The sequence below is a fragment of the Plecotus auritus genome (assembly GCF_963455305.1).
Source record: "Plecotus auritus genome assembly, chromosome: 8".
Classification (NCBI taxonomy): Eukaryota; Metazoa; Chordata; class Mammalia; order Chiroptera; family Vespertilionidae; genus Plecotus; species Plecotus auritus.
Window position 1 is genome coordinate 107,001,378 of NC_137782.1, and position 23,226 is coordinate 107,024,603.

At 51.2% G+C, this 23,226-nt stretch overlaps 1 protein-coding gene across 4 annotated transcripts in view; it reads right to left on the reverse strand.

Annotated features, from left to right (window-relative positions):
* Positions 1-12,129: 12,129 nt before the first annotated feature.
* TGFBRAP1 (transforming growth factor beta receptor associated protein 1) overlaps positions 12,130-23,226 on the reverse strand; it is a 65,169-nt gene continuing 54,072 nt past the window's right edge. Inside the window, exons 8-12 of one of the 4 annotated variants that reach the window (XM_080686981.1) lie at positions 22,402-22,545; positions 20,686-20,829; positions 19,789-19,948; positions 16,380-16,846; positions 12,130-14,642 (exon numbers count right to left, since the gene is read on the reverse strand). In XM_080686981.1, the coding sequence (XP_080543107.1) occupies positions 14,466-14,642; positions 16,380-16,846; positions 19,789-19,948; positions 20,686-20,829; positions 22,402-22,545 (1,092 nt within the window). In that variant the 3' untranslated portion in view covers positions 12,130-14,465. Of the gene's footprint in view, positions 14,748-14,773; positions 16,091-16,379; positions 16,847-19,788; positions 19,949-20,685; positions 20,830-22,401; positions 22,546-23,226 lie in introns of those variants that run through there. The other 3 variants (XM_080686983.1, XM_080686982.1, XM_080686984.1) reach the window with 3 other exon arrangements.

The window sequence follows — 23,226 nt, forward strand, 5'->3', positions numbered from 1 at the left end:
CCAGTAATCCCACTACTAGGATTATATCCCAAGAAACTAGAAACACAAATCAGAAAGGATATATGCACCCCTATGTTCATAGCAGCACAATTCACCATAGCTAAGATTTGGAAACAGCCTAAATGCCCATCAGCAGATGAGTGGATTAGAAAACTATGGTACATCTACACAATGGAATACTACGCTGCTATAAAAAAGAAGGAATTCTTACCATTTGCAGCAGCATGGATGGACCTGGAGAGCATTATGTTAAGTGAAATAAGCCAGGCAATGAAAGAAAAATACCACATGATCTCACTCATTTATGGAAAATAAAGAACATTATAACCTGATGAATAAAAAGATAGATACAGAGGCAGTAAAGCACTGAACAGACTGTCAAATTATAGCAGGAAGGCTGGGGAGTGTTGGGGATGGAGGGAAATAGGTCAACCAAAGGACTTGTATGCATGCATATAAGCACAACCAATGGACACAAGACACTGGGTGCGGGGGGATGAGGGCATGTGACAGGGGGTAGGGGAGGCTGGGGGAAGGTCAATGGGGAAATAAAGAAGATATATGTACTAATATATGTAATATTTAAACAATAAAAAAAGAAAAGAAATTTAAAAAAAGAAAAAACAATTAAAAAACAGGAGGACAGCTTAAGGGAGCTGTGGGACAACATGAAACATAACAATATTCACATAATAGGTGTGCCAGAAGGGGAAGAAAGGGAGCAAGGGATAGAGAACATGGTTGAAGAAATAATGGCAGAAAACTTCCTTAACTTGGTGAAGGAAAAAGTCACACAACTTCAGGAGGTACAGAGAGTCCCAAGCAAGAAGAACCCAAACAGGCCCATGACCAGGCCCATGATAATTAAAATGCCAAAAATTAAAGAGAAAATCTTAAAGGTAGCAAGAGAAAAGCAATTTGTTGACTACAAAGGAACTCCCATAACGTTGTCAGCTGATTTTTCATCAGACTCTACAGGCCAGAAGGGAATAGCATGAAGTATTCAAGGCAATAAAAAGCAAGGATCTAAAACCAATTTTACTATATCCAGCAAGACTATCATTCAAAATAGATGGTGAAATAAAGAGCATCCCAGACCAAAAAAAAAAAAAAAAAAAAAAGGTTAAAAGAGTGTGTCACCACCAAACCAGCACTGCAAGAAATGCTAAAGGGACTGCTGTACTGAGAAGAAGATATGTATATAGAGAGAAACATGGGCATAAAGAATTAAAATGGCAATAAAGATATAGAGTAGCTTAATGAATAAGAAAACATGATCCAAATATATGCTGTCTACAAGAGACCCATCTCAGAACAAAAAATGAGAGTGAAGGGATGGAAAAAATTTTTCCAGGCAAATGGAAAGAAAAAAAAAAGAGCTGGGGTGGAAATACTTATATCTGACAAAATAGACTTCAAAATAAAGGCCATCTGAAGAGACAATAAAGGTGACTACATAATACTAAAGGGATTGATCCAACAAAAAGATATAACCCTGGTAAACACATAAGCGCCCAATATAGGAGCACCTGAATATATTAAAAAACTTTTGGAGGACTTTAAGGGAGAGATCAACAGCAATACAGTCATAATAGGGGATTTTTAACACCCCACTGACTTCACTGGATAGATCTTCCAGACAAAAAAATTAACCAGGAAACAGTGACTCTAAATGACACACTGAATCAGATGACTTTAATTGACATTTATAAAACATTTCACCCCAAAGCTGGGGAATATACATTATTCTCAAGTACACATGGGTCATTCTCAAAGATAGACCACATGTTAGGACACAAAACAAGCCTCTACAAGTTCAAGAAGATTGAAATCATATCAAGCATCTTCTCAGATCACAGTGGAATGAAATTAGAAATCAACTACAGTAAAAACACCCCAAACCATTCAAACACATTGAGGCTAAATAGCATGTTATTAAACACTGAATGGGTTACCAATGAGATCAAGAAAGAAATAAAAAACTTCTTGGAAACAAATGAAAATGAACACCCAACAACCCCAAATCTGTGGGAGCAGCAAAAGCAGTCCTAAGAGGGAAGTTCATAGCACTAACGGCCTATTTAAAAAAAACAAGAAAAATTAATAATAAACTATTTAACCCTACTTAAGGAATTAGAAAGAAAACAACAAGAAAAGCCCAGAATACCCTAGAGAGGGGGGACCTAAAGTGAATGGGGCTGGTGGAGCTCATGGCTCAAAGGAGAGACATCTCAGATTCCAGCCTAGAATTCAAAGCTCCACACTCATCGTCACCAGGGATCCTCTCCAGGGGAAGGAGACCCAAAGAAAGGAGAGATGAGAGGAGATGGGAGAAGACAAACCAACATTGCATTTCCTGGCTCTGGAGAATTCCCTGAAGGATTCCTCAGCACAGTATGTGTAGCCTCACTGAAGCTCAGTGAACTGAATTACAGGGTGTCATGGCTGAATTGTATACAAATCTGGACAAGAGGCAGATTAACTTCAGCTGGAGACTACTTGGAGACTATTGACCTTCACAGAACTCAGCTCTTCACCTGGCCTCCAGGTCCTCCCTTTCCCCCAAATGTCCCTGCAGATCTCTGAGCTCTGGAGTTCTCTGGGCAGGCACAGAGACAGGGAGTAGGCCTGAATGGCCACAGCAGCTTCAGAGATAACAGAGAGGCGATGTCATCGCACCTGTGTGGGATCATGAATCCCAATCCAGATGTCTGGGCAGGTGTTTGAATTGCTCTTGACCAGAGAAGCCAAGAAGGATGCCTCAGCCTTACTGAGCACAGACGCAAGGAACCCCGAGGGTTGCCTCTGGCAGGCAAGCTGTGTGGGGAAGAGACTGAGGAGGAGGCTGAGACATCACTGGGGGTAGGGCAGGGCTGAGGGGTAAGAAGAGGTCTGTGTGTAAAAGACGAGGATGCTCATCCTCACCCTCAGAAAAGTCTGGAAGGAATATATCCTAAGAAAACCAAAACAATCAGAATTCAGAATGTATGCACCCCTCTGTTCACAGTAGCACAATTTACAATAGCTAAGATCTGGAAACAGCCGAGGTGCCCATCAGTAGATGAGTGGATAAAAAAGCTGTGGTACATTTACACCACGGAATACCATGCAACAGTGAAAAAGAAGGGTCTCTTACCCTTTGAGACGGCATGGAGGGATCTGGAGAGTATTATGATAAGTGAAATAAGCTAGTCAGAGAAAGACATGTATCACATGATGTCACTCATAATGTGGAATTTAATTAACAAAATAAACTGATGACCAAAATAGATCCAGAGACATAAAAGCATGGAACAGACTACCAGCTCTCAGAGGGAAGACAGGGGTGGGTGTGTGGGAAGAAATCAACCAAAGAACTTACATGCATATATGCATAACCCATGGACACAAACAATAGGGTGGTGAAGGCCTGGGACAAGGGGTAGGGGTGGGCTAGAAGGGGTCAATGGGGAAGGGGGAATAAAGTCTATCATCAGTTTAAGTAAGCAAAAAAAAGAAAAGAAAAGAAAAGAAAAAGGAAAATAAATGAAAATAAGTAATGTGTTTATCAGAGGTGTGTATTTTTTACTCAAAAGCATAAAGAAAAATAAAGATTTTGTAGTGTTTATCTATTACATACAAAAATGTCTTTTTCTTTGAGAAATTCAGATCATATTATACCACAATGTTATTTCCTATTTTTCATGGGCTTTTGTTTGTTTGTGTTTTGAAGTCATTTCTAATGGCTGGAACTCTCCATTGCCTGGAGGTGCCCCCAGCTAAGTTACATAGGCACTCTATTTTACTATTTTTTAAGTGCTGCAATGAGCATCCTCAATGTGAATCTTTCTGCCTAGCTGCTGACTGTTTTCCTGAAATAAACTTCTAACAGTGGACTTCGGGCTTCTGGTGCCACAACAAATTGCTTTTTCAGAAAGTCCAGGGCAACTTATCCTGTATCCTGTGCTTGGGGATTACTGAACACAGAAACTCTTATGGTAAGTCATGGATCAGTTCCCACTGCCACAAGGCTGGGTCAACACTCTTTGGTGCCCATTGGCTCATGAATTGGAGCATGGAGGCACAGGGAGAGGAAACACAGAACGGGATGAGGAGACAGCAGTCAGGAGCTCTGCAGTTCTGTGTAGGCTACGGTCAACTAATACCTATTCATTAATCTATATATATAAAAGGCTAATAAGCAAAGTGTCCTCTCGGGAGCTCAACCAGGAGACCAGGAGTTCAATTGCTCACTATGACATGCGCTGACCACCAGAGGGCGGCGTGGAACGAAGGAAGGCCACCGGCCAGCCAGAAGGCCCTGATCGACCCTGACCCTACCCATGCACGAATTTCACGCACCGGGCCTCTAGTTATATAGAAAAGCACAAAACAAACAACTGTTAAATGTATTTTACACCTCTTCAGAAACTGATTTAGGCTAAAAGGGTTGTGGCTATTCCTGGCAACTACAGGCAAACATGAGTCCTCCAAATTCAGAAACTCTTTGAACACAGAGGAGCCTATCTGGCTGGCTTCGGGTATGTTTTAAGGAAGGTTTATATCCAGGAAGGTTTGCAGACGCCCGTCTCTCCTTGTGCTGTCACTCCGAGACCGCCCTTCTCACCTTGCTGCTGGAGCATTAGGTTCCCCATGTTCAGTTCTCTGTCATGGGAGCAGAACACAGCGGTGGCTGCCCTGTGGCTTCATCAAAAGGATGTACCAACTGCACCTTTACTTTCTGTATCTGATGCTTTCACACCGGGGGCTCTGCTGATCCAGGGGTCTTAGATAGTGAACACCTCGCCTAGCAGCCCCCTCCACACTTCAGGCCGCCCGTCCATTGTCCTCCACCCTCCGCACCAGGGCCTGGTCCACTAGACAACCAGGACACAGCCTACGCCCAGAGGGCACTGGGATCATCCAAACCAGCAGTCCCGAGTCTGCTCACTGCCTCACCCCCTTCCCTGGAACCACAATCACGCTGCTGTCCACAGTTTCTCTCCTTCCTCTGCCCCATGGACCCTGGCGCCCCTCACAGGCACCCCTGGAGGCGTGCGAGGAGAACCTCCGGGAGCTGTGAGTATAAACGCTATCTTTTCAATGCAAGTGTCCCCTGACCCGTTGGTCTTATCATACCTCAAATATTATGTTAATATGCTATATTTTAAAACAAAGGACTTTCCAAATACACTGGCTACATTTTGTATTCTGCCTTTTTGGTGGTGGGGTTGGGGTCCTTTCCCATGTCATTAAAAACAATATAAAGACCAGATGAAGGGCAGACATGTTGGCCGTGGTTGCTGGGGTGGGATGGAATGACCCGTCTTTCTGCAGCATGAACACGGGCCTCTCCTGCTGATGATTGAACATGTGAATATGGGGAGGCATGGACGGAAAAGGAAAACTGTCCCCTTAGCATTACAGTTCTTGGTAATGTGAGTCTTTAGCCCCCGCTTCCTCCTTCTGCAGCAGTGTCGTCCTGTTTTGGCAGTTGTGTGAACATGGTAGTAACCTCGGAGGAAGGCCTGTGGCGTGACACTCCCACTGAGGACAGCCCAGGCGGTTCCCACGTGGAGAGAGCCTTCCATCCTCCCGCCATGGAGGTGGGAATGGCTGACCTGTCGGCTGCTAGGGAGCAGTTCATTGCTGGTATTTGTGTAACACAAGCTCTCTGAAAATCACACCCGTGGGCACAAACCAAGCACCAACAGGAAATGGGCACAGCTGGTATCTCTCCCACATTCGGTGGGGTGAAGCTGGTTCCAGGAGCAGCAATGATGTGGGGTGCAGGGTGCGCGTGCGGTCAGTGTGCAGGCACAGCCTTTGCTGGATTGCCCGGGACGCAGGTCTGCGTGCAGTGGGGGCACATTAGACCCCAGTGCCCAGACCCTCCATGCCCGCACAGGACCGGGTGGAGGAAGCAGGCTGGTTCTGACTCACGTGTTTGGAAGAAGTGGGGAACACTGCCCTCAGCACACCGCGCGCGCGCACACACACACACACACACACACACACACACACACACACACGGGCCGTCCAGAAACTGCTGCCCAGTCACTCTCTTGCTCTCCCAGGAAAGCGAAGAGAATGCCCCTGCCTACCTAGCGCTCGGCTGCCTCAGGCTGCCAGCGCCCTGAATGTCCCACCGTGACCCGCTCGGAGGCCGGCACTGGAGCCAGGACAGCTGGAGCCTCTCGGCAGGCCCTGGCCAGGGTCTGGGGCTGGCATTGCCCCTCCTGCCTGGAAGCTGTCCCAGAGCCCATGTGGACAGGCTGGAAGAAGAGAAACTTACACATCTTCGTGCAGGCCTGCGGGAAGCATGCCCGGCTGCTGAGTCGTGCCCTGTGGCCACTGCTTCGTTAGAGTTAGTCTGGCCGGGCCGGTGTGGCTCAGCGGCTGAGCTTCAACTTATGAACCAGGAGGTCACGGTTCAATTCCCATTCAGGGCACATGCTCAGGTTGCAGGCTTAATCCCCAGCAGGGGGCAGGCAGGAGGCAGCCCATCAATGATTCTCTCTCATCATTGATGTTTCTATGTCTCTCTCCCTCTCCCTTCCTCTCTGAAATCAATAAAAATAAATTTTTTAAAAAAGAAGTGAGTCTGGCCTTGGCTCTCGGTCAGCTCCTACAGATCTTGCATGTGCACAACTGTCACGTCCCCTGGGCAGGGCCCTGTGCCTTTCCTAGTCAACAGAGACCTGGGCTGGTTCTGAACCACTTCAAGGGCCTGCGCTGGGCCGTGTGGGAGCTTTGTTTGTTGCTGTTTTAACCTAATGGAAGGAATTCGGACAATACATGATGACTGCTAGATGGCTAATGCAGGGCTATATTCTGCATGTGAATAAGAATATATAAAACTAGACCCCGATGCACGAAATCTGTGCAAGGGGCTTGGCCCTCACAGCCCCGGCTTCGTCCAAAAGGTCATTCGGCTGTCCAGTCTAATTAGTGTACTATGCTTTTATTATTATAGATAGCAATGCTAATTTTACATAAAACACAAGCAAATAGTATATGTGTACACCCTTTGGGTAACTAAATACACTATTTTAAAAACCATGAAATGGATTATTCAGTCTTTTGAAGGAAGGAAACTCTGACACATGCTACAACATGGATGAATTTTGAGGACACGATGCTCAATGAAATAAGCCAGTTCATGGAAGGACAAAAACTGTGTGATTCCACTCATCTGAGGTCCCAGAGTCATCAAATTTGGGGACAGAAAGTAGAATGGAAGTTGCCAGGCACAGGAGGAGGGCGGGGCACTGCTGCCGTGGGGAGAGCTTGACTGGGAGGATGAGAATGGCCTGGAGATGGAGGGTGTGACGGCTGCACTGTGAGCTGACTTCACACTCACCTGTGCACTGAAATGATTAAAATGGTACATTCATGTTACGTACATTTTACCTCAATTTTAAAATTCATAAAAATGGCAAGCAGACTAACACACACAGAACATGTATTTAAATATAGCCGTATTAACAGCCACTGTCATAGCAATAAGACAGGCATGGCCAGGCGTGGGGAAGGTGTGCTTGATGCTTAATACTCGCTTGAACGCAGTTACTTAGGCTAATTTATTTGCAGGAGCAAACGATGCCTGAATCTTGACAGTGTTCTGATGTTTTTTTAAGAAGATGCAGGTGCCTTGAAAATGGCTCGTGCAGTAGTCTCCCTGACCTTAGCTCACACGTGTGTAGGGGACACTGTCAGACAAGGGTCACCTGCTCATGTACCAGAACCTCCCGCGCACTAGGCTGGCAGTCATGTGGACAAGGCCAAATCGTCTTTGTTCAGAGGTTTTGATGAAGTGTCCTGTATTTAACACCCTTATTTAAGCTTATTTAACCTGAAATTGTTAATTTTATGGACCCGGTGTGGCCCGCACCCTGAGAGGGCGTGCAGGAGGCCGCCAGCTCCAAGACGCTGGGCTCGCCCGGCCGGCCGGAGACCAGGCCACAGGCTAACCACTGGAGGCTGCTAGAGATGACCTTTGTATTGCTTTCTCGTTTTTAATGGTTCCTTTTGAGATGGACGTCCATTTTGCTTTTTAAATAAATGTTTGAAAGAGTCCACAAAAAAAATATACACAGTGGCCAGATTATTATGATCTCTGAACACATAATAATCTGGCCACTCAGTATATTTATATCAGAGGCCTGGTGCATGAATTCGTGCATGGGTGGGGTCCAGCCAGCCTGGCCAGGGGGAGGGGACATGGGCCGTTGGCTGGCCTGCCTGCTGGTCGAACTCCTGGTTGAGGGGACAATTTGCATATTAGCCTTTTATTATATAGGATATACACTGAGTGGCCAGATTATTATGTGTTCAGAGATCATAATGATCTGGCCACTCAGTGTATAGCCATATTAGAATGTTGTAACCTGTCTTTTTTTTTTAAACAGGAAATTGAATTTCTGACTGTTTACTCTTATAAAGTGGATACTTTCTTATAAATTAACTGAAATCAAAGTGATAATCTGTAGACAGCGCCTGGGAAGGCACTTGGGCATTTCTTTAAATTATTGTCAGCTGAGTCCAAGGCAACAGGCAGAGCCGTGTCTTGGATACACATTCACCAAAAAGGTGGATGTGTTATCAGTACTGACTCTTAACTTTGCCCAGGTGTCTGTCAGGTAGTGTGACTTTGATATGTAAATCCAGTCAAGCACCAGGAATGCTTGGGCCTACTCAAGAATGCAAATAATCTTATTTGTCTTGACTTTTGGTGAAACTTCCTGGTATTTGGGGGTATAAAATAAACATGCTATATCGGCTCTGGGTCCCTGTCCCTCCATCAGAGAGGATGATGATCCCACCCTGTCCCAGCTTTTTTCTTCTATCTTTGTGTCTTGTCTTTTTCTTTCTTTTATTTCTCAATCCCCAGCTCCTCTACTCAGGAACTGGACCTGCTCTCTTTCCGTGCTGGACGTGGAAAGAGAGAAACACCTACAATAATCAAATGCTGTTAGCTGTGCAAACCTCAACCGCGGCAATGCTTCATGCACTCTAACTCTCGAGAAAGCAGACGTTTAGCATTTCAGTTATATTTATTTCTGAGCTGAAGTCAACAGTTACTGCAAGTCAGCAATGTACTGAATAGCAGTTTAGAAAGAGTTTGGGATCTTACTGTAATGTGCGGGCTGCAGAGGTGGGGGCGACGGACCACCCCAGCCCACTGCGTGCACATGTTGCTCTAGCTCAGTCATGAACTCATGGGGCTGCAAGAGCCAGGTGAAGGCAGTGATGTGCGCATGCTCTGCCCCCCCCCCCGCCCCCCCGTCCCCGCTCACACTGGGAATCTGCCTCCCCAGCTCAGTCAACACCAATGAAATCTGAAAGGGAAAAACTAGTATTTCAAGTGAAGCGAACAGAAAACGCTCTCTGGGGAAAGAGGGCCATAATGGTGAGGAACTGAGGGAGCCATGAGGAAAGGCAAAGGGATTCGTGTAGCCAAGACTGGAAAATGCTGGCAGAGTGGGTGTCTGAAAGCCAGCTGTTGGAAAGGGCTCGTACAGACCAGCTCCTCTCGCAGCGGGAGGTGGCAGCTCTGGAACCGGCAGGTGGCAGCCACAGAGGCACTTTCCTAGTCTCTGCAACACAGCAAGACTCCAGGGATTGAGATAGGGGGGTTGAGACTCCAGGGGTTGGGACTCTGGGAGCTCAGACACAGCCATGGGGACCCTGCAGCCCAGTTCCTGAGCTGGATGCTGCCCTGAGAGACCCAAGAACCTGTGGGGCAGCATTTGCTGTCAAAGACTGGCCCACCCCCACTGCTCTGGCCTGTCTGTTGACACCTGAAGGGTCCTCAGACACCACCCCGCTCTACCTCTAGTCTGCGATGGCACCACAAAGTCTAGGGTGAGACTTTCCCAGGACCACAGTTGGCTGGTGGAGTCAGAGACCCAGGTTTCCCGACACCTCGTGATAACATGTTACTTCTCAAATCACCCCTGGCCTATTGAGCCGTGTGTTGCTTTGTAATCCCTTCTTGCCGAGGTCTCGTTTAGCTAATTGACCACTCTGGAGTGCAGACTGAATTAGCGGTGTGTCCCGCCAGCTGCCAGCAAAGAAAAGCAGGCCTCATTAATTCCAGCACTCGTCTCTGAGCACGGCATTAACATGCTGTTAGACGGTGCTCCTGACGCTTAGCTTTCTGAGATGGTAAAAGGGCCTCTCGTCCATATGGGCTAGATTCCTGTACATTTTCATTTCAATAGTAAGCTTGACAGATCTGCTAAGAGCAGATGGGGTGTTAGTTAGTATCTAATTACTCCTAACACAGCCACGGCCCATTTAACGGAGTTGGCGCATCTCTCCGTCCATCAATTCGCTCTCTTTCTCAGTCACCGGGACAGGCAGTGTGAGTCCACACCCTCTCCAGTCTGGTCAGGTGTATAAGCCTATGCGCCCCCTCTTCATCCCTAACATGCAAATGAACCACCCAATACCAATAACATAGAAATGCAAAAAGAACAGCCACATTTCTGCCCCAGGGTTTTCTGCAGGAATAGTCAGCCCTGGGCTGGTTCCTGGGTTTTGCTTCTGTTCCTGGTTGGTGAAGCAGCAGGCAGGGAACCTGCCAGTTGGGCAGAGCTCTGGCTTGGTGTGCCTCAGCCATAAGACAACCACTCAACACCCTGCCTCAGTTTCTTCAACTTGAAATATGGATGACTCATGCACCTCCCCCTACCAGCCCATGTGGCATGCAGCACAGAACAGTCGGGCTATGTCAGCTTACCCTGTGCTCAGGGTGAGTACAGGCCTGGGTAAGAGAGAGCCTGGGACAGTGCTGGGCAGGGCCAGGCCTGGATGAGAGAGAGCCTTGGACAGTGCTGGGCGGGGCCAGGCCTGGATGTGAGAGCCCAGGACAGTGCTGGGCGGGGCCAGGCCTGGGTGAGAGAGAGCCCTGAACAATGCTGGACAGGGCCAGGCTTGGGTGAGAGAGAGAGCCCAGGACAGTGCTGGGCGGGGCCAGGCCTGGATGTGAGAGGCCAGGACAGTGCTGGGCGGGGCCAGGCCTGGGTGAGAGAGAGCCCTGAACAATGCTGGACAGGGCCAGGCTTGGGTGAGAGAGAGAGCCCAGGACAGTGCTGGGTGAGGCCAGGCCTGGATGAGAGAGAGAGCCCAGGACAGTGCTGGGCGGGGCCAGGCCTGGGTGAGAGAGAGAGAGCCCTGGACAATGCTGGGCGGGGCCAGGCCTGGATGTGAGAGGCCAGGACAGTGCTGGGCAGGGCCAGGCCTGGATGTGAGAGGCCAGGACAGTGCTGGGCAGGGCCAGGCCTGGATGAGTGAGAGGCCAGGACAGTGCTGGGCGGGGCCAGGCCTGGGTGAGAGAGCCCACGACAGTGCTGGGCGGGGCCAGGCCTGGGTGAGAGAGGCCAGGACAGTGCTGGGCGGGGCCAGGCCTGGGTGAGAGAGAGAGCCCACGACAGTGCTGGGCGGGGCCAGGCCTGGGTGAGAGAGGCCAGGACAGTGCTGGGCGGGGCCAGGCCTGGATGTGAGAGCCCAGGACAGTGCTGGGCGGGGCCAGGCCTGGGTGAGAGAGCCCACGACAGTGCTGGGCGGGGCCAGGCCTGGGTGAGAGAGGCCAGGACAGTGCTGGGCAGGGCCAGGCCTGGATGTGAGAGCCCAGGACAGTGCTGGGCGGGGCCAGGCCTGGGTGAGAGAGAGTGTCGGGCAAAGTCACTCCACAGAACATCCCAGACCTGCTATGAACAGGGTTCTAAGAGGGAAATTAACACTTAAAAGGTGAAATTTTTTAAAGGTTCTATTCCTTGAATACATTGAGGATTAGAAATGCAAGGGCAGCAGGCTTACTTAGAGTGTTTAGCTAAAAGGTAAAGTATGTCAGAAGTAACCAGAAACCTCCTTTGACTCCTCAGGGCACCATGTACCTGAAGGGGCAGTCAAGGAGCAACGACGAGTGTGCAGGAGAGAAACTGAGAAGTGGATCAGTTAAAATTTGGTAAAGTAATAACAAAAACTTTAAGGGGTGGCCATGGGAATCCTGCTGGTGCCGGGAGGAGCCCCAGGTATGGAGGCGTGAGCTCTGGAACTCCGTAGGCTAGGCACCACTGGGAGAGTGGACACTCTCCCTTTTTCAAGTGAATTTTATTAAAAAAAAAATAAAACTACAGAAAGGACAAAGAATTAAAAGAATTTTAATAAAATCAAGTTTACATTTGTACATCTTGTGTATTTGGGACCCAACCAGGGGCAAAGGATAGGGTTGCAAGGACAACGGTTTCCATAGGAGAGCAAGCAAAAAGCAAGGGCTACCCCAGCTGTGTGACAGGCATCGCTCTATGGTGTGACTGAGGCCCCTCCCTCCAGCACGGTTCCCGGGGCTGAGCCAGGCCCGTGCCCCACAGCCTACACACCCCCTGTTAGTTCTCGAAAGGCAACAGCAGATCCACAGGCCATAAAATTAGACAGTCTTGCCCACAGAACATAAAATGACAACTGAGTTCGGTTCATGCTAGAATGGTTACACAGAACCTAGAGAGAAAAGGGGCTAAGTGGTGCTTCTAATTGCTCTATTCAACAGCACGGTCACAAAGCAGCAGGCCTGTAGAAAGAACATGTATTTCTTTTCAAAATATGATTTGAGAAAAGAGCCTTGTGGGAGTTCGAGAAAGATTAGAAAACGGTTTTGAACACAGGAGACAATTCTGCAGTGTCACAGAATTCTGCCTGTCTTCAAGGATTTGGGAGAGCTGGAAAACTGTTCAACTTCAATTCCCATTATTCTAAAGGAAAACAAACATTTCAAAGTATTGATCAATGTTCAGAGAAAAAAGAGACTGATTAGGGGCCCCAAGTTAACAATGAGCAATCACAAGACTTTTTCAAAATTTTACCCATTCTGAGTAGAGAAACAGTGCTTTGCAAAGTGCATATTGCATGGACTAGTCGCCCGTTCTTCGAGGAGTAAATCCAAGCACATAAGTTGAATGGTGATATGCACAGTAATATGGTGATTCTGCAAGCCATCCGCAGGGTAACTCCTGGCTGGGCTGTGTCCACCCCGAGTAACGGCACGTGGCTGCACTGCAGGCAGAATTCCTTCATTCTCTCTTCTTGAGCTCACTGAGACTTGGTTAGGAAAGAATGCGTGGATGCCGTTGCCTTCTTGGCCCAGTTGGAATCACAAAGGAAAAGGAATGTTGACCATTCCTAGTGCAGAAGGTTTTTAAAGACTGGAGTGGGCTCTTCATCCCCCTCTATAAGGCTGAGGCTGCGGGAGGGCGTGTTCCAGAGTTCTCTCCTCATAGACGCTGATGCTTGCTTGCAAGCCTTGCATCGGGGTACAGGGTCTTTATTTTTCATTCCTAACAGAATCAATCACCAAAATCCAAGGGCAGTGCAGAAACCACAGAACGCATCTGCAGTCTGGGAACGACAGGCATTCGTTTCCCTGTGACCAGGAAACAGAGCGGCATGTGAAGTGCTGGAGGTAAGGCCAGGCTGGGCCTCCTCTCAGGGGGTGGCATCACCTGCAGGAAAGGTGACCATCTCACCGTGTGCAATGGCAGCGCCGCCCACTGCCCGCCCAGCTGAGTGAGGGGAGGCGGGCCTCTCCTGAAAATACACTCCGTTTGTGCTCATTGTTTCCCTTTTAATTTCCCAAGTATTCAATAGGAGGTACATTTTAACAAGAAAAAACATCCCTAACAAATATGATAGATGATTTTCTAAATAAGAGAAATATTACGAAAATAATATAACTTCAAATAAAAAATGTTTGGTCAAGCACATTGACTGTGCAGTTTCAGACCAGCAGACGCCAGCAGTGAGGGGCACACGCATGGGTCCTGCAGTGAGGGGCACACCCAGGGACACCATGGGCCCTGTCCCCACAGTTCCCTGTCTCCGCCGTTGTCCCGACAGGCAGGCAGCCTCTCTCTCGGCCTTCATCAGTTTCGTAGTGGTGTTCACTTGCTAGAAGCCAGAAGCATACGGTTCACCCAAAGGAAGCGCTCTCAGGGTGGGGAGCCGGATGGGAAACAAGAGGGAACGGACACACCTCCCAGGCCAGCCAATGCCAAGGGCAAAAGCAGAGTCCCCAAGGTCATTGGGAAGCAGCTGCTGTGCTGTGGATGAAGCACGCACCACGCGGGAGGAAAAGTGTGATGGGAAACCTGCCCACACAGGACTCTGCCCTGGCCACTCACCGGGCTGGAGAGGTGTCACCTGCATGCCACCCTGAAGGAAATGCCCCAGGGCAAGTGTGTGCCTGAAGGTGGGCGTGGGCACTAGTCCTGGGAGTGCACCGGGAAGGCTCACTTTTCCGTTTTGGGTTTTCTGTGTACATTCATGCTGATTGGTCGGCAGGGAAGAGTCCTTGTTTCACACTGACCAAGTCTCCCGGGCACTGAGATGTCACCTGTCTTGGCTGGCATAGCGTCACCACCGCTCTCTGCTCCTTGCATTGGTGTGCGAAGACTCGAGGTCCCCCTGGCGCCCAGGTGGCCCCTTCAAGTCCGAGGGCCAGGGCGGGGGGCGCTGGGGTTCGTGTGTCTGCTGGAAGCACAGTGGGTGTGGACGAGGTCACCGGTTGGGTATCTAACAAACACGGGCTCGCAGAAGGGACGGTGGCACACCTGGCAAAGCTGTTTGTCTGAGAGCCGGAATGAGCTCCTTTTCACCTTCATCTGAGGAAATAAGGACAGGGTGCTCACATGTTGCTGTGCAGTTTCTCAGACACGCCTTCCCCAGGGATCCCTGTTACTGATGAGCATTGCTTTAATATCAACTTCCTGAGACAAAATATTACAAGTGAAAATAAATACACACAGCCTTAGTCACTGGAGAAGCACAGAGCCTCAAAACCGCTTTCTTATTTTACAGACATCACTGGTGCTTGTCTGGTGGAGGCGTTTCCACCGAGACGGCCCCTCGGATGCTCTGTGAGCTCGGGTGCACTGTAGCGAGGCCTGCTTACCGTGGGTGCTCTTAGAGCTGAATGAGGCTGCACCACCCTCACTCCCGGGGCCTCTCACTGACAAACAAGCTGAGGAAGGCGCAAACAAGGCACCTGGTCAAAGCCACAGGGCTGGTTAGCGGCACATTCCTGACGTCCTAGGACACATTTTCTTTCCTTAAGGTACTAACAAGCCCGAGCTGTGACTCCATCGCCAGTTAAGAGCCACAATTCCCTGCGGCTGACACAGCAGCCTGTTGGAGGGACTGAGCAGCAACTTGGTGAGTTCACCTTGGACACATTAGCGTCATCAGTCATCCAACATTTATTCAACGCCCTCAGGACGCCTGGCTTGGCTCTAGGAGTACTGAGATCATAAATGACTGAGATCATTTCCTGCTCTCAAGGAGCCCAAGCAATTATGAAAGGTGTGCTCAGAGTGGTTAACTGGCTTAGGGGTGTGAAGGTTCCACCAGGGCACCACCTGGCTGGGTTTCCTGCAGGTGGTCCCCAGATATGAAGGGACAGGTGAGATCACCCCGGCAGAGAGAACGGCAGGAACGAAGGCCATACATGCGGACAGCGTGTCACCCTGGGAGGTGCCACATGTCCTGGCGAGCCGTGATGGGCCAAAGAGGTGAGACAGAATCTTCCAGGCATCGACCTCTCCCATGGGGAGCCAATGACGCTTCCAAGGGGGAAAGACCGGCTCCTGCTCCGGGAGATCGCTCCTCCCACGGAGGGGTCTCCAGAGGGAGGGCAGTTGGGGGGCTGTTGCGGACTGAATTGTGCCCCCCAATTCATACTTTGGAGCCCTAATTCCTAATGTGATGGTATTTGGAGGTGGGGCCTGTGGCAGGTGCTAAGGTCAGATGAGGCCATGGTGGGCACCCAAAACGGGAGTAGGGCCGTCAGAAGAGGGAGAGGCTAGAGCTGGCTCTGCTGCGTGAGGGAGGGCCAGGGAGTCCGCACCAGGCAGGGAATCTGCCAGCCATGCATCTTCACCTCCCAGCCCCTGTAACATGAGAAACAAGTGCCTGCAGTCTAACCCGAGGCAGGGCATTTGCTAGGGCAGCCCGAGCTGAGTGACAGAGGGACCAAGATGCAGCGTTCCGAGGGGCTGGGATGCACGCCTGGCTCTTCCATTGACGTGACTGCTCTGTGCCTCAGTTTCCCCTCCTGTGAAACAGAGATAATAGTAGTACTGCATTCAAATGCTGTGATGATGAAGTGATAAATGATGCCAAGTGCGGAAAAGCATCGGACACACAACGTGCACCTGCCTCCCTGACCATCGTCTTGGGAAGGGGAGAAAGCACGCACCACGGGACACGCCTGCTCCTGCCGCGCACAGGCCTCTCCGAGTGTAACATAGACTGATGCTGCAGAAAAAACACTGACAGAGAATGTTCCCCAGGCAAAACGCACGTCACACAGAGCACTCACGTCAGGAGCACCTGGCTCTCACCTGGTCGTGCTTATAGATCAGGTTCTCCGACGTGGCCAGTCCGAGCGCCACCTGCGCGGTCCTCCTGGCGTGGGTGCTGTCCCGCATGGCGCCCGTCAGGAACGGGCAGAGCAGCTGCACTGACCAGGTGCCCGGCAGCAGCTGCAGAACCTGGGCAACATCAAACTCCGCGGCATGGCGGTTCAGGAGGTCCACCGCGGCCACGGCCAGCTCTGTGGAGAAGGGGGCGGAGGCGGAGGCGGAGGCGGGAGGGCTGGGGCCAGGGCCCAGGTACAGGGCCAGCAGCGTGTGGAAGAGCCGCCGCCGGTAGGCCGGCTCCCTGCCCATGGAGCGCCAGGCGCAGTAGTCCTCGGCCGCAGGGAAGTCCCCCAGCTCGAGCGCCAGGGTGCGCAGGGCCTGCTCGTGCTCCTCCAGCTTCCCGTGCAGGATGGCCCTCTCCATGGGCAGATCAGCGCCCCGCACTCTCTCTGTGGGCAGAACTACGGGTCAGAACAGCGCGAGGCCAAGCTGACGCCTGGCCGCTCGTACGCACCCCCCCAGACCATGCGGAGTGGCGTCCATGTCCACACTTTGCATCTGGTGTCGCTAACGCTAAAGACACGTGCTACCTCTCTCTAAGGACAGGCAGGTCGCAGAATACACCTTTGGCTCAGAGTTTAGAGAATGAACGAAACACATGACCCTGGTCTCAGAAGGCCCGGGGACCTGCGTGCCAGCACGGGGCCTCCAACCAGCCCACAGGACCCCCTTTCCAGCGAGTGCCTCTTGACTTAACGCAGAAAAGCATCACAGATAATGCCACCTCTCGCCATACAGTTGGCCAAACCCCTTTACTCTAATTTAAACTCTATTCCCATAGGCATATGGGTTCACATTGCTAACCACATAGGCCTAAAGTAAGCATGTCAAACTTGTAGCCCACAGGCCGCATGTAACATACGTAAGAAATGTTTTAATAAAAATTTCGTTACTTAATTTTTACAATATTCTGTTACACATGATTATTAGTAACAAACTACAACGTTCGCTAATGACTGATGACTATAATCGTGTTGCATCCATTTCCCTTACGCGCCTTATGCGCAGGCGCCCCATTTCTCCCCATTAATACTGGCAGCGAATATTTTAGCAGCCAATGGCCACATCGTTAGTCTTGTACTGACTTGTCTGGTGTGCTCCACAGGAAATATTTTGCTTTCGGAGAACAAGAAAAATAGGTTTATTTGTGTTACTCTTATTAATTTGTGTATTCAGTGTCTGGTAAGTTAATGTGCAAGAAAAAAATATTAATTTTTATTAAAATGTTCTATTATTTTGTTAACGATGACTCATTTATTTCAGCCCTTTGTATTCAGCATGTCTCTATCAAAATAAACCTACGTTTCTATGAAAATTCTGTTTTTTGCGGCCCACATAAACCTTGTTTATTTGGCCCGTGTTAGCCTTTGAGTTTGACATGCTTGAGCTAAAGATTTTCCTCTTTGTTTCATATGTAAATGTCCAGGTTATAAGTAAATGGCACCAGCAGGGGAGCAGCAGCTGGCCAGCTGCCCTTGGTGGGCCGCGTCTCCTCAGTGACTCCCTTTGCTGCCCACCCCCTGCCAACCAGGACAATAACATAAGGTCTCTCCCACTGTGCAGGGATGTTACAAGGACCCCCTCTCCGGGGACAAGGTTTACTCCAAGTACAGGCCTTTTGCATTTGAAGTTTGGCTACATCCAGGCCTGACACACAGGATGGATACCACCAGACCTGCAGCAAAGGGCTGGCTCAGCACAGGCCACCTACTGCACCAGACACAGGCTGCACAGGCACCACCGTCCTCACAGCCCCGGACACATCATTCCTAAGCGGACCCACCCGTGAGGGACAGGGAGAGGCACAGAGATGGTGACAAAATGTCTGGAGGTGACCTACACCTTCACATCTGCCGTCTCATTCATGCTTGACTCTCGCCCCTATGGGTGGGCTTGGCAGGAACTACTATGCCACGTGCCCCAGTGCCCCCCCCCCCCCCGAGTCACCTGACTCACAGGGGGCGGTGGTTGTCTGAGTTGCAGTGCTGTTCCAGTCTTGGGGACACCCACTTCCTGCCAGCTCCCAGGCTTACCTTTTATGACTGCCAGAACAGGACCGCCTCTGGGCGGCTCCCCGGCCCATCCACCCAAGGCCTGGCCTGCTACTCCCTGGGCCCTCACCTGACCTTCGGTTACGAGGACAGGAATCCAGCCACACCACTCTCTATCCTCCGTGTATGTCTGACACTATGCATGCTCCAAAAAGGTAGCTGAATAAAAACACTCATCAACAAACGATGAGTAGCATGAAGTTTTTATGAAGGGATCGGTACAGCATAAAGTAGGACATAAGTCAGGGGGCAGTAAAAATGCTGAACAAGCATGATAGCATGGGTACTGACTAATCATAATTGGCGGTGGCTGTGGGCGACTGGCTGAACGTCAAGTGCGGGCTGGGGCTAGTATTGGCCTCCACATGAAACCTTGAGCCCATGCCTGCTCGGAATGCCTGCTGTGGGGCTGGCAAACTGGGCCCGCTGGGCACCTGCGCTGAGCTTCACATTCCTCTGCTATAAAGGTCAGGAAATAAGCATCACACTGCGTGCTGAGCATTGTGACCTATGCCTGGGATACACACAGTCAGTCCCCAGTATTTGCAGATTCTATATGTGCCTCCTCACCAGCATCAATTTGTAACTCCAAAACCAATACTTGTGGTGCTTCTGAGGCATCTGTGGCCTTGCCCAGCGTGGCCAAACAGGTGAGCCAGCGACAGGTCAAGCAAAGCGATGCTCGGCCCTCACTGGGCACACATGTGTGCTTATCACGGTCCACTCAGGGTCCCGGTGGAGCACTGCTGTGCTTATGTTGGTGGTGTCAGCATTTAAAACGGCCCAAGCACAGTGCTGGACGCGTCTACGCTATGAGCACAGGAACGCTGGTGCCTCACAGAAGCGGTGTGTCCCCTGAGCCTCGGAGAGGCTGACTCAGAGCGCTGCTGCTGTGAGACAGTGTTCACGAATCAGCTGATATTACATAAGGGTCTTTAAACAGAGAGGCTCATAAAACACAGCTATGCACGGACCGGCCGAGAGCTAGGGATCAGAGTGCGCAGGGAGCTGGCCTAGGTCTCCCGAGCGCAGCGAGGTCCTCACTAATTGTCTGTGGAGACTATAGAGCATGGCCTTGTGACTCATGAGCCCCGCCTGCAGGGAAAGGGCCGCTGCCCACTGGGCAGGGAGGCCCGGAAGCTGCGCCCACTTCCAGCGGGGCTGGCTTTGTGCCTTAAAGGCTCAAGGAATCACCCATGGAATCACAGGAGTGATGCCGAAGCCTTTCCCTGCTCCTGCCACCCCGCAGGTTATCATGGAGACCACGAGCTCCTCCTCACCCATCAGGAAGTGGACTCGGTACAAGTCGGACTTCTGCAGCAGGCGTCGCAGCTTCGCCTGGGTCTCCATCACCTCGGCCCCCGAGCCACTGGCGCCGGGTGTCCGCTGCAGCACCGCGTCCAGGTAGAGGAGGGCCAGGCGTGTGTGGTACTCTTCCCTCTGCAGGAAACAGGCCAAGCAAACGCGTGTTCGCAAGGGGGAGACTGGGTGCCCGGCCCCAGTGCCGAGGGGATCTGGCGGATTCGCAAGGACAACCCACAACACATTGGCTGGTCAAAAGCCTCTCAGAAACCACAACACAGAGAAGGTGAATTTAAAATCTACGGGGGCCCTAGCTGGTTTGGCTTGGTGGATAGAGCCTTGGCCTGTGTACTGAAAAGTCCCAGGTTCAATTCCAGTTGGGGGCACATGCTCAGGTTGCTGGCTCAATCCCCAGTGGGGGGCGTGCAGGAGCCAGCCGATCAGTGATTCTCTCTCATTGATGTTTCTATCTCTCCCTCTCCCTTCCTCTCTGAAATCAATAAAAAATATAAATAAATATAAAACTTACGGGGAAACTATAAAAGGGCTACTTCTCATTTTGAGAAGTAAAGGCCACAGGATGTAAATATTCTCCAAAGAGGTACAGCTTCTCTCATTTCCTTTAAGAAAATTAACAAGGAAGGACTAGAGAAGAAAAGTACGAGCTGGTGGACATGTGATGAGGGTAAGAAGCTACTTACTCCTCCCATCTCTCTCACAACCACCAGCTCCCTGCAGACCACCAGCGGCACAGCTGGCAGCCAGGGCACAGAAAGCGTTACACGAGGGCCACCTGTCACCAGTCTTAGCGCCGAATCCTATCGCTTAGAGTGGGATGCTGCCACCTGCACACCTGACCTCCTTCGTGGGCTCACCTGCAGGTTCCTGTCCATCACCAGGTGCTCCAGGTACCGGACAAGGGCGTTGGGGTATTTCTTAAGGCGACTGAGCACATGGTCTGGATTGAAACTGTCCTGCTGCTCCTCCAAAGGCCTCTTGGTGAAAACCTGGACTCCAACCTGAGGGGAGAGCGTGCCTGAGGGCTGACTTTGCACAGGCCCTGCTCACTGTGTCCTGCGCACCGCGGTCCAAGCTCTGGGGAAAGCCACATGCTCTGTGGGCAGTGCACAGGAAGCTGGCAAATGGAGCAGAGGCTGCTGGGCCCTGCCCTCCTCACAGCCTGGCAATTCCCTTTAAAGGGCCAGAAGTTAAAGAACAAAGCATTTATTGGCAACAGCCCATAAAGCGAAACTTTGTAATGTTAAGATCATCCCCAAACCAGGACCGTCACTGGCTGACTAGGACGTGGAAGGATCTGAAGTGCTGCCCACCCAGTAGCCCATTCTCCTGACGCTGACACCACTTGGTGGAGGGCCTAGTTTCCAAGCTGCCTTGGCCTGTCTCCTGGGGCCCACAGTATAATGCTGTGCTCTGAGGACGTGCTGACGGGCACGCAGAGATGCAAACCCAGCCTGCACCTGCCCTGGGCACTGTGTGCACTCTTACGCACACGCTCGCACGCCACAAACCCCATCAGCGGAACAGCGCAGCCCGGCTCTGCCAACTATAGTTCCTCGGGGATGTTCAGAGCTCTCGGAGCCCGGCTTCCATGGCTCCCATCCTTAGGCGCCCGCTGGGGGACGTCTCCTTGTTTAAAAGAGGTGACACATGTCAGGGACCGGTGCAGGGTCAGGGGCAGAGTACCCAGAGCCAGAGCGCCATGACCACCTCTTAGCCACGGGAGAGTCCCCAGCTGCAATGGCCCTAGGCTGTCAGCGGGCATGAGCACGTTGGCGTGTGGTCCTGCGTGTGCCAGCAGCCGAGTGCAGATGGTGTAAAACGTACACGGAGCACACAGGCTGACTCTCCAGTTTCGACAGCACCAGGGAGGACACGGGCCGACTCACATTGCAGAAGGGCAGAAATCCGCACCCGCGGCCAAGGCCCTGCATCGGAAAGCTACCGCTGTGTCTCCAAAGGAGCGAGGCTGCGCAGATGTTCTCAACGGCGAGAACTGAATGCTATCGCTTTCCTGGGCGTCTTTGGGTCTGTCCTCAGGGTTCTGGCCCTGTCCTGAGCACGCTGTTCCCTCTGGGGCCAACAGGTGCTCTCTTATTGACATCCTTTCTCAGCCTCCGAGATGGGCCAGTCCTGCTCACGGCTGCCCTCCTTCCTCCAGACCCACGAACCCCCATCACGGCGGTGGGAGCATGGACAGGGCAGCGTTTCGCCTGGCGTGGCCCAGGCCGGGCACCCAGCCTGCAGAGCAGCCATCGGATCCTACTCCCGTCCACAGACCACATGGCCGCCAGCCTCAGTTAGGTGGGGTTTTCCAGAAGATGCTAAGAAGGGGGCTGGCTATGCTGCCGCATCTCTAAAGTGGCCAGCCCCAGATAGGGTGCTGAATGGCGCATCTCCAAAAGCACTGAATCGCTGGGATGCCAGGTGCTCAGGGGGCTTATTAAGGGGGAGCAAGGGAAGTGGACACAGCTCAAAGCGTAGCTTGCTTACCCACCTACATCAAGGTTTTGTCTGTTTTTACCGCCCCTGCCCCCTCCCCCACCCCCCAAATGCATTTACGAAGCACAAACCTCCTCACTTTTCTGTAAGGCCCAGTCGGCGTACTTCCACACCAGCTCCGGGTCCGGGCTATGGGTGAGGAAATCCACCACATAGTCGTACAGGTCTGCGCGCGTGGCGTCATCAATCTCCCCGTTCACTATGCTCACCCACAACTGGCAGGAGCAACGAGAAGAAGAAACACAAGCTTACGTACCTGCTAGAACAGGCTGAGAAAGGGCACACCCTCACTTACTTGGCCTTTTAATACTTAAAAGCAGTCGGACAAATTTTAAGTGCTTAAGTCGAATTTAATTTTTTCTCAGAGAAATAAATAAGTGTAGAAGACATGGCGCAGGAAACCAAGAAAACCTGTCCTTTCCTACCTCTTTAGCGACATCAGTGACACAGGTCACGCATGCCCGTATGGGAGAGGTGGGTGTGTCCAGCATATTTCTGCACAAAAGCAACGCAGTCGCTGACAGCTCAGCACGGAAGCCACCCATGATGCTGGCCAGGCTGTCTCCACCTTCTCCACAGGAACTCCTCACAGTCTTTTTCTTACTGTGACAGACACTGTCCTTTCAAACACCCTGATTCTGTCCCCTCGCGTCCGACAGCCTTTGCACAAGGCCTCGGCACAGACTAGTAACGAAAGGCTTCTGCCATTTCTTATAGAACTTCCTGCCGTAAAGGGAAGCTTTCCTTCGAACTCAGCAGGGGCAGCAGCAGGGCAGCGGGGAGGATGCCCGCCCGCCGCTGCGCTGCCCGAGGTGCCTCCGTGCTGCACTGCGGGCCACACCACCAGCAGGAAACCCCAGAAACAGGCAGGCAGCAGCAGCTGAGCCCGGTGGTCG